The sequence below is a fragment of the Notothenia coriiceps genome, unplaced genomic scaffold (genome assembly GCF_000735185.1).
Source record: "Notothenia coriiceps isolate Sejong01 unplaced genomic scaffold, NC01 NC01_scaffold00029246, whole genome shotgun sequence".
Lineage (NCBI taxonomy): Eukaryota > Metazoa > Chordata > Actinopteri > Perciformes > Nototheniidae > Notothenia > Notothenia coriiceps.
Genome location: NW_011361947.1, coordinates 167,626 through 179,679, shown reverse-complemented (window position 1 = coordinate 179,679; position 12,054 = coordinate 167,626). Strand labels below are relative to the sequence as shown.

Sequence of the window (12,054 nt, the reverse complement as noted above, 5' to 3'; positions counted from 1 at the left end):
AATGTGCTAAGTGAGGTATTCGTAAAATATCATTTGTTACTGTCATGCAATGCTTGAAAGAAATGTTAATAACATTTTATTATATTTTATGAGCCAGCACTTCGTTTGTTGCTTCGTCTAACCTCATATAATTAGATTTAAATCACAAAAGAGACTGTTCACATTCACAGGAAACTTCATTCAGGGATTGCCTTTTCGGTTTAAAACGAGGACTGAGGAAACATAGTCTTGGTGTAGTTGTGGAAACATCTAGATTGTTTCTGTCTGTCAAACCAAAGACACAGAGCATTGTGACTCTATATCTGCAGAGGGAGTAAGGATATTCACTCTGTAGCGATTCCATTAGGTTTTCATGTTTAATCTTGTAATGTTCACTGGTTCTGGCAAAACTGAATCCTTAAGCCATTCAATAAGACAGTCAGTAGCAAGCATAATACCCAAGGCCCAAAATACAGGCAAGCTGGATGAGAACAGCCAGATCAGGTAAATACAGGCTATATGCTGGAGAGTTTGGTTGAAGCAGCCAAGACAATCTGGCAGCAGCTAAAAGAGGATGGTATAAATACTGAAGGACAAAAAGGAACTGAGCTGCAGGTGATGAGTGGGGCTGTGGAAATGAGGTGAGGGGAATAAGTTGAAGTCAGGATCTGAAATGAGAGGAAAAAAAAACTAAGAGATGGTGCATTGTGTAACAGATAAAATGCAAACCAATATATTTGATGACCATGTGTTTTTCTTACACTGTCTTTGAAGAGTTTCTAAAAGTATGCCACCCTCATGTATCTGATATGAAAATGACAAATAAAATTGAAAACATGCCAATATCATTTAGTCCAGCACAACAGCATATTGAGCTAGGATCTCATTCAAAACAACATGTATTTGAATTTACACTTATTGTGAGTATTTATGGATTCATTTTCAGAAAAGCGGTTACAGCCTTGAGGTTCAGCTTTGGAGCAGGCCTTTGTGAAAGAAATCCTTGTGGGGCCTTTCATTTGAGCAAAAGATAAATGTTGACAGAGTGGTGAGTGAAATTTAAATGTACTTTTGCATGTTTTGATGAATGTTTTAATATACTGATCTGACTCAAAGATAGTAATGTCATATTGTTTAAGTGTGAGACAACACAAAGAATGGCACAAACAAAGAGGAGGGAATACATTACTATAATATATATTTACCACAATATGAATATTGCATCGTGCATTGTTGTGTGCAGTGCAGCATGTAGGCAATCTTTGGAGTAGTATGGATTCCTCAAATTGAATTTGATACATCTTGTATGTTTTTGATCATAAGGGTTCCCTTCATGAACAGCACAACAACAGATGAGGACACAGACTATACATGTATTGCAAAGGAAGCTTTATTGCCAGTGACAGAGGGGAAATATCCAGAAAGGACGTTTTTCCACAATATATTGTATTCTGATCTTGATTTAAACAGTCCAACACCGGTTTTAAAAGTACATATATTGAGCAAGTTACCGTGGCCCTTAATAGTTGCAGTCCTGCAGGTCTGAAGATATAGGTTTCACCTCAACACATTTGCCAAATAAAGACGTCCAGTTATAATTTGTCAAATATCGAGTCTCGATCACTGAACCAAGGGATGACCATGCAGCAGTTTACCTCTGCATGTTCCTCCCTTGGAGTTCAATGCCATGACATATTTCCTATTGAACAGAACAACACACTCATAAAGCCCCAGGCATGGCTTTTACAAGGCTACACTCACAGATACAATGGCACTTTATAAAACTTGGTAAAGAATTGCACACAGAGCTTGCTGAACATATGTCATACTATAGTAACAAATACATTGGAAAACAGGTACAGATTTCTTTTTACAGTTGATTTGGTTGCTTTTTAGCTGTTTCACCATTTAGGGTATTTGATATATGATATAGCCTCAACATAAGCCACTGGACAACAACCAAGTGATTGTGATATTAGTTTAGAAACGCTTAAAAAAAATTCATTGAGTGAATGACTATAGCTTTTTGAATCATTTCAATGGAAGATCTGATTTGAAAATAAAACGATTATTGAGTAAAAAACAAAGGTTTGTATTGCACTTTCCATCAAATCACAGGAAGAGTGTTGAATATTCAGAGACACAGACGCTAAAACCTCAAAGAATGTGCATTGTTGTCATAGCAACACCACAATGATAGCCATTATCCAGTGTGGGGACCACAGGGGGGCATTATATCTGGCAATTGAGTGGCAGATCATACATTATTCACCTTTGTATTAGCAGCCGTAATGCCCGCCTCCTCACAACCGGAGAGACCACCATTTTAATATATGGCATCAATTCAGTGGCTTTGATTCACAACAGTCTATTTGAAAACATAGAAGTATTGTCTTGTTCTCTGGTGAAATTACACACGCTGCAGCCCACTCGCTGATATTTACATTGTGGGTTACAGGAGTGCAAAGACCGATTGAAAGTAAATGATGTATTCTTTGGTTCAAAATTATATAAATATATTTAAGTTGTGTGTGCAGACACCTGCACAACCCTTCATACTATAATCTGTATCTTTAATAGAGCTAATATATCTTAGACTAAGTTTTATTATTTATAATGTGTTTATGAGTATCCTAAAATCACTCTACATAATCTCTTTTCTGGTAACATTGTGACAGTAATGATGAACAGAAGGAGAAAGGCCACATACTGTATATCTCTATAGTATGTGTATGCACACTGGTATAACGCTTGATTGGTAATGGATACATGTAAGCTATTTAACTTATATAATATGCATTTCATAAGACACATTCACAATGCATGAATCACAGGGAACACAGCTTGGGTAAAACAGTGATGTTTCATGATTTTCCCACTTGATCAGACATTAGTAACTGACTTGCACCTTCTTTTGTATCAATCATGCAAAACAAAAATAAATATCTATTATATTAGTATGAAAATAATCACCACTACAGCCATACACACTCACGTACTGTACACATATTGAGATACACACACTTCAAACTGCACGATAGTCCACAGTTCGAACAATATCTAAGGTACACACCAAAATAGTAAACAGAAAAGGGGGTAAAGGGCAAATCAAAATATTTATAGCTGGGTCAAACGGGTAGCACAGAGCAGCACTGGACTCAGTGTAGGCACGATCTGCTTTTTACATCATCAACAACAGCCCCAAAGAAAAACCACAGCTACTGAAACAAGGGTGACCCATACGAGCACACAAATCAACAGGTCAACAAGTAGACAGTACATTTTGACACTGCATAGAGTTAAAAACACAGTCCAGGGCAGCACTCAGCTGTTCCGAGCTCACGTCACCAAGATCTGATTCAAGCTGTTAGCATCCACACAAACACACGACTGCGCTTGAGTTTGGCTAAGAGACGTCGTTGTTATCTAGACTTTGAGAATTCTCTAGTTTCCCCTGGGTGACTCAGTTGGCCTGGACTTGTTTTTGGCCCACTGCGACGCCATTACAGTCGAGAATGTACTGCAGACAACCTTGAGGCGGGGCCACAGCACCGTTCTTAGCTGGGTCACCGACAACCTCTCCTTTCTGGCCAGTTCCCTAAAAAGACAAAGCAATTACTTACTCATCCCGCAACTTTGCTGGTTTTCTCATAGTGAGATCTAAACATTTGGGTTTTTGATAGTATATAAACAACGATACTCATCCAACACAAGCCTACGTTTCTAATCTCAGTGCCTGTGTGTTACTGTACCTGGGATGGCTGAATGGTGGTGGGTCTCTGGGGAGCATTGGCTTCCTTCTCTGCTAACTGGTTCATCTGAGCCAGCACCATGTCAGCGATCAGCTGCCTGTCCTCGGCCTGGTGCTCCCCCACCAGAGGCATGGAGGATCCCACCACCTGTGGAACAAGGAGGATTTATTATAGCAGAGAGCGAGGATGTCGACACATACATCTGTCGCATTATTCCGAAAGTACTGAACACTTGACCTTAAGGAACAGGTGTTTCATTGTACGCTTTCAAATGGGATTTTCTCTCCTACCTCTGTGATAAAATCTCTGCCATCTTTCCCATGGATAGCTTTGACGGCGCAAATAGCCAGACCTCCAAAAATCTCTGAGCAGGTGTCAACCCACAGCTTGTACCTAGACAAAACAATTCTGACTTAGACAAGCGGCAGCATAATGAGACACACCGGATTATCACAACTGATTACAGAAACAGGTTAACGCACCAATAGTTGCTTGCTTCTAATTAACATGTAACATAATACGTTGAACGTCTTTTTCACACTGACATTTGTTTTTGTATTGGAACATAGGAATAACACACACCTATCAGTCATGGCCACCTGTTCAAGCATAGCTGAGCCAGTATTGGTCTTCCAGTGGCCAGATATAGACGTTCTCCTGAAGTGTGTAAAGCCCACAAATTATAACATCTTTGTTTCTCATCTAGTTGTACATTTGAGGTATAAAAAGTGGAGTTACACATACATGTAGGCCTTGTAGTCGTTGCCAATCTTCTGGATTCTGATGTCGTACTTGGAGTCGATGAGAGGTTCTGTGGTGGTGTACGTCTGGGTGAGAGCCACGACACTGGCTATGTCCTGGAACTTACTGTGATTGTCCACCTTCACCTGTACACAAAAACAGACATATGAGAAGAAGAACGAATGGACTTTCAAATCGACATGGTGCAGACAATGTTTTCTAGTATTTTGATGATTTTCAAATGTCTTATATTAACAGCATATCATTTAAAAATGGTTCGCCCAAAAAGTGTATATAACGTATTCTTTCCTAATACTGCACGAAGAAAAATGTATTTACCTTTCCAATACCAGAGTGGGCATGTCCAATCTTCACAACTACAGGGAAGGATGGCATGCTGACCTGAAGTATGAAAGTTATTGCATTATATATTTTTTCATACTTTACGTACATCTTACAAAATAAGCAAATAAGGATAATAATAAATAATTGCAAATAAGGAACAAATCTAGTTTAATGTCAATCACATATTCTGAAATGATCTTTGGATTTGGTTCTCACCATCTCCTTGTAGTTGGGGTAAAAGGTCTGCTCAATTAGAGGGAACTTCTCAGCACCCAGCTTCCTGTGGGTGTTGATAAGTTGGGCAAACTAGACACACAAAAGGTAAATGAATCATAATTCATAAATCATGTCCCAAAGTAATCTTATTTACTTAGTATAAACAATGCAGTCAGATTAGATCTCATTATTATCCTGTCCCCTGCTTCATTGCTTTACAGTATTCTCCTGCTGGGTGCTTACCGCCCATGGCTTGTCACACAGGTTGTAGATGGACTCCAGCGTGTTGATGCATGGAACGCCTCCATACTGCAGACCAATGACCAGGTTGCGGAAATCTTCATTCTGGGTCATGCTGAAGGCATGTTGACGAATGAGGACAAAGTCCGGCTTGAATGACCTGGTAAGTAAAATTCAAGCAAAGATGTGACAAAACTCTTACAAGAAATATGACAAATTGTGATAAGCATTGATATCAGTGTGGATGATGAATCATGGAGGGGCCAACATCCCTGTTGAATCAACCTTTAAATTAACTTTAATTTATGACTGTGGCGGATAAGTCTTCACTCTTTTCTTTTGTGTGTGTCTCACCTGATAACCTTGGTACCATTTCTGTAGGCTTGCATGTTAACGATGCAGGTCCCGTTGGCATGAGCCACGACGTTGATCTCATTGAATTCAGCCTGAGGATGACCAGAGAGAGACACAAAAGGTGAGAGTAATAAAATGTTCCTCTCCATAATAAAATGGATATCACAGGCTTGGTAAAACACATACCTGCTCCACTTTGATCTCATAATCTCCAGGTAGTTTCTTCCCACGGAATAATTTTGCCCTGGTTAAAACAGAAAGACAACTTTCAATAAAAGAAAAAAAGGAAAAAGAATAGAGACCTTAATTGATTACAAACCAAAGGGTAAATTAAGCATTCACGTATCACTTTATGAATGAATGTTGATAAATCCTGCTTTGTTGGGTGAAAAGGGTCCATTTGCAGCACAGTATAGACAAAATCACCCTTTCACGTTCTTCAAACTGCTGAAGCACAGCCTCCTCAACACTTCTTCCCTTCAATCTGGCAACAAGTAAAGCGATAAAATATTGCAACACTATTCCAAGCTACATGATTGTTGAAAACCAAGCCCTTCAACAGCATACACGCAGATGCAATGAAGACTTTCCTACGGCCTGATCCACTAGCAGTACCACTCAGTGGGGATATTTCAGGACAATGCAGTGATGGAAATGGCTGCATTCAGCACTCTTCAAAACAGGTTAAACAAAAGTGACACCTGTGGGTCTTTTAATTCCCATTTTTCCCATGGATCACTGGATAAATGAAACATTTTTGCCATGGGATTTAAGATGGATCAGTGTCTACATACCGACACCACACAGAGATGAAAGCTGCAGCAAATAATGATTGTCGGTGTTAACTGTGTGTTTGATTTATTGGACTTTTTCCTAGACCTATGTAGCAGGGCTGGGCCTGAGAAGATAAGCCTTGAAAGTACAACTTGGGTGAGCTCAAATAAATCAATAATAAGGATGGACCAAAAAAACCTTTCTACCCTTTTACTTCCACAAATTGCCATGTAGGAGTTTTCCTTTCCACAGCTTCTCGCTCAAACTTAAACTTAGTGACATTTACTGCAGTGCAACACTGTTAAATTGGTGTGAGGCTGAGCATTATGTAACTAATAGGGTCCGTAGAACCTCCATGTTTTGGCTGTGTTTATATTTTTAGACGACATGCGGTGGAGTTCTCATTCCCTCCTCCTCTGAGTTTGCATCACCCTGCTGTCACGTACCCAGCACTCCCTGCCAATGTGGCGCGGAGGTAGATCTGCATTATTCATCCCCAATCTAATTAGGGCATGGGGATCTATTTGGCTAGGGAGGACAACAAGCATTAAAGCATGAATCACTGCTCATATATCTGGGAAAATGAAAAGCCTACTCTACTGTGATGAATATGCTTTGTCAAAACATACAGTGTAGACTGAGGCGGTGTTTCCATTACACGACCCCAGGAACAAACACAGACACAAGGCTACAAATCCTATGATTTCATTTGAATGTTTGAACTGTACTTTCTCACTCTGCAGAACACAGCCCAGCTTAGCATACTGAGCATGGAAGCCCCGTGTTCAAAGAGGACACCACCCTATAGCTCCTTTGAAATCTTTCAGCACAGTGCATTAATATGCATAAGTATTTGATAGTCAACTCACATTAAGCAGCTCCTCTGCATGGAGGCCCTCGGTTTAGTCTACCTATTCTCCTTATGTTTGCCTCCATCCAAAAATAAAGGACGTTATTATTATTATTATGTATAAGCAACATTTCTGCCATTTCCCTTAAAAAATAGTTAGACTCTGGGCAATGTGCCTAACTGCTCACTGATATGAGCCATGAAATGAAAAACCAAATAAGGCCAGAATCCTCTTCCTCTCTTCTGATTTGAAGAGTAAGTAAGACAACATAGACAATGAAAAATTAAGTGACCTCATTCATTGTTGCGGGTTGTCAAATTGCCAAATTACATATATCTGCGAAATTTAAATCACTATTTATTCATTCTGATGAGTCACCCGGGAGCTTGGTTAGCGGGAGTCCATGTTGAATTTTTATGTCTCATCACTTAGCCTAATTAAGATTCACCCTTACACGTGGGCAGGGTTTGAATAAGGTACAGCTCACAGTGCAAAACATTCATGTCCTGATTCCTGTTCGAAGCAGGCCCATTTGTGTTTTTGTAATGTTGAACAGTGTGACTGAATATAAGGACTCTGAGCCTCTCTACTTTAAATCGAGCGACAACACGGAGAGAATAAGAAGCAGTACATGTTGACCATTAGTCTGATAAGACAGGGGAACATCTGCTCCTCTTGCCATAAGAGACATTTCTAGCTCAGTATTCCTGGCACAAAACAAACCTCTCTGACTGGCAGCCTCATATAACAAGTCAAAGCGTTGTCCAAATGACAAAATGCTGCTTTCTCTATATGTGCTGTGAGCCTGGTAATTTGCATTGATGTTATCAGCATGCATTTAATCTACAGATATTTATTCTGCTTAACACAACCTGTTACACAACCCTTTCTTCTTCAGATACATGTCCATAATGATGTGCTTTTTGTTTTCTATAACTGGCTGATTCTAATATTGCAGGACATTTTTGTATTTAAAGGCCTCTGTGGAATATGTCTCACTTACAATTCAGTCACTGTGATTTTCCAGAAATATTAAGGTTTACACACAGTGTTGTGTTTCCCAATATTGTCAGGGTGACACAGTATGCAGACAGTGCTGTACGAAAATGTGTTGTGTGTAAAATATCATCTGGGATCTTAAAAATAGATGTTGATGACAGAGCCTTCTGCCAGATGCAATTAGTCTGAAGGACTCTTCCTGATTTCATTCTGTGTCACCGGTATTCATCACTCTGGCTTTTATTTACAGCATCAGGCAGATATACTGTCACACAAGATAGATACAGCACATACACAAGCTGAGAGACTCAAGGTGGGCCAACATTACAGAGGATGTTGGGTACTTAGTGAAACCTGCATGAAAATAAAGACATATTTCATCTCCTTAAAACTTGCCTACAGCTTTATTTTTTTAATGTTTTCTTCCTGCCTCTTTGAGAGCTGAATACAAAGTACCCTTTTATATATTTCAGCCCTTTTCTCAATCTTTCTCCTCTGAATCTCACTCAATGTGATATTTGTTTCTTTATGTTATAGTTAATGGTCCAAACAGCACAGTTTGGTACCACATAAATCTCCTATAAGCTACACCAATGTGAATGAAGCTGACACTACACAGAGTAAATCAAGATTGATTTGTAGTGCCGTCGTGACCTAAACCCCCTTTGTGAAAGATCACTTAAAAGCAACCAAAAATAACCAAAAACATGTGCAACTCCGGACTCAGTGAAATTGAGCAGTCATGAAAAATAGATGCAGCACTCAGACAGAGGAAGCCTTTTGAATGAAGCATTTCAGCTCATTCTCCCAAGTGGATGTATGCTCGATATATGAAGCAAGAAACCATTTAAAACGATACTAGACTGCAGAGCCCATGAACCCAATGAACTAACATTATATCGAGCAAATTGCATAAGGAAAGAGAAATAATGTCTGAGCCGTAAAACACTTGCTGGCAACACTTCAGATATGGTTTAATACGGACAGTTAGAACAATGGAGTGTAAAACATTATCTCACTCCCAGCTTTACCAACTCAATATTCTCAATTAGAACGACCTTTGATAAAAGGCATGGTTTAATTTATTATACTGCGTTTCTCTGCCAAAACTGCAGAGCAGAGTCAGTGTATTGGCACATCGGACTGTAATCCTTATTCTCCAACAAGCAGCTTGCTATCCACTCACAACAAATGTGGAACAAGTGGACGCAAAAGTCTGGCGCCCATCCCGTTGATCTTATTAAAATTGATCAACGGTTCTGTAATATAAATGGCTAGTCCTGCACGCATAAACAGTGTATACTGCAAGTCCACCTCAATGAACCATGCTGATATCCTAATTTCTGTGGGGCTTGTTTTAAGGGCATTTTCCTCTGAAGATTTAATTACATTGTCTGTTTATGTGCATCTAAATCAGCGTGAAATTAAATCCTGCATATGCAGTAATGAGATACAGATGACACATACAGTATTAACCTTGATGTGTTAACCATGTATAAAACAAGACATCCAGACCAGATGCATCCAAAATGGGAAGGCCATCCTGTCTAATCTGTTTCCTTGATCTGTTGGACAATGTTTACTATAGGTAATTTTCATAAATTCAGTCAATTTCACTGAGTTAAAAATCAGCTCCGGCTACCGAATATTGTGATTGGTTTTATCCAAGCATTTGGAGTGGGTCCATCAAATCAGTTTACCATCCAGTGTGAAAGTGCTGAACATTAAAAAGGCATCATAAAGCTGAGTTTTGGTTTCCTGATTTTTAACTCTAGGTGACTTTCCATAGATGCTTTGCAACAGAATGGAATATCACATAAGATGAGTTGTGGGATATTCAGTAGAATGTGATATCCAGATGCACAGCTCTACACAGACACCTTGCTGTGGAAAATGTGTCAGCAGTGTAAACAAGGTTATAGAATCAACATAATGTTTAATTTACAAAAAGATATGAATAACTACACAAAATAAGTTTTGTCTAAGGCTTTGTGCATACTGATTTGAAACAATTGAATTCCTTACTACAGTTGACTGACAACAATGCTTGTTCTAAGCTACCTCAGAGTTAGATCCCACAGGACGCTGACTGTCAGTGCATCAGCTTTAATGTCGTAACGAACCCTCTATTGACATTAATGACACAATGGTCCTTGCTCCCAGCAGGATGAGAATATGCAGGCTATGGCCACCCTATATACTGCACATGACTTGTATGTTCGACCAATGGAAACCACCATGTGCTGCAGATACATGTCATGTGATCTATAAGTGAGCAGGGGCAACCCCCAATGATGGAGGGAAAGCACTGCAGTATTCAGATCACTAACAGGGAAATAATGTACATTTCCATATTTTGCCCAACTTGTGGATCATCTTTTTTCAGAATTTCAAAAAGTTACATTAAAGGGCGTATGTTGTGAGTTAATGGAAAAAATGTTTTACAGGCAGCTGTCATAAACCCTGCTTTCTGTTGCTACGATATGTATAACCGAACCAAATGCCAAAGAAAAACCCATCCTAAAACACAGACAAATAGAGGACAATAAAAATGACATATCTCTATCTAATGTAATTACTCCTGAAAATGAATAGACCGTATTTGCTTAATTACTGTCTGCCTCTTGTAATATCATTACACAGGGATGCTAAACCATCAAACCACAGGAGTAGTGCCCATTTCCATCTACAGGGTGCATGAAACACATGTTGTTGTCAAAGGATTCATGTGTAGAAAATCAGTACAAGGATGAGCAAACAAATAATACATAACCCATAAATGATTTGAGATGGATTTAATGACTGAGTAAAGAAAACATATTGTCTTACCACTCCTGTTGTGGTTCATCAATTACCAGGAGAATCTTGAACTTCTTAGGCGTCGTGACTTGTGTCTGCTCCACTAGCCCTGCTGAGGCAGCTGTCTGCTTAACAACGTTGGTGATGGAGCTGAAGAAGCCTGCTCCGCTTGACTGAGATGGCTGGGGTTTTCTCTCTGGAGCAGGGGAAGTGGCTGGAGGTGAAGGCCCAGTAGTAGGAGACTTGGCAGGTGTGGGGGAGGCAGGTGGAGCAGCCTGAGCCTCAGGCCTCTGGAGGTCTGTCATGTAGCCATTGGGCAGGTTGGAGATGAACGTGCTGTCCGAGAGACGCCGACGCAGATAATTCATGGCTGCAGCTGAGAGAGGAGAACAAGCACTGGGTGTGGAAAATGATTCTGCAGAGGAGTCCCTGTTCCCAGTGTGCAGCTGACGATGGATGAGCTCTCAATGCAAACTCCCAGCAAATGTGTTCCCTCCCAGTTCAGCAGAGCATCCTCAGAGCAACCCCTCACGAGCAGTGACGCTTCGCTCTCCCTCAGCCAATCCCTTTCCCCTGTGCTTCCTTCACCCACTGCAAATGATGCTCCTACTCTCCTTCCTCCTCTCGTTCTCTCCTCTCTTCACTCTCACTGGTGTGCCTGCCTTCCCTACCCCTCCCCCATTTTCTACTGCCTCGCAGGCGTCATGCTTTCTTGAACCACAGCATTTTAGATAGAGGGGTTTCCAGTGTAAGTGCAGGAGGGTATACAGAGCACTACACAATAATTGCCTTCCTCCGGCTCCCCCTGTTTCTTGTGTTTTCTTTGCCCTCTGTCCATGCGCAGCATGTGTGTGTGTGAAATGCAGCCATGAAATCTAAAATGGCTGTTTGGACTAGTGGGCAATGTTGAATGAGAGGAGAAGCGTCAGCAGCAGTCCCCTAAGACACAAGTGCCTGCAGTAAACCCTCTCTCTTAATTGATTTATCGATCCCATTTAGCTACT

The 12,054-nt window shown here is 40.3% G+C and overlaps 1 protein-coding gene across 1 annotated transcript; it reads right to left on the bottom strand.

The window, feature by feature from the left end:
* Window positions 1–1,351: 1,351 nt before the first annotated feature.
* On the bottom strand, window positions 1,352–11,684 carry syn2a (synapsin IIa). Its single transcript, XM_010786518.1, has 11 exons — window positions 11,081–11,684; window positions 5,814–5,871; window positions 5,628–5,719; window positions 5,277–5,433; window positions 5,034–5,123; window positions 4,812–4,874; window positions 4,476–4,618; window positions 4,314–4,388; window positions 4,022–4,124; window positions 3,732–3,878; window positions 1,352–3,577 (listed from the first exon to the last, which is right to left on the bottom strand). The coding sequence occupies exons 1-11, from the start codon at window positions 11,416–11,418 to the stop codon at window positions 3,443–3,445; spliced, it is 1,401 nt and encodes a 466-aa protein (XP_010784820.1). The 5' UTR covers window positions 11,419–11,684; the 3' UTR covers window positions 1,352–3,442.
* Window positions 11,685–12,054: the final 370 nt, after the last annotated feature.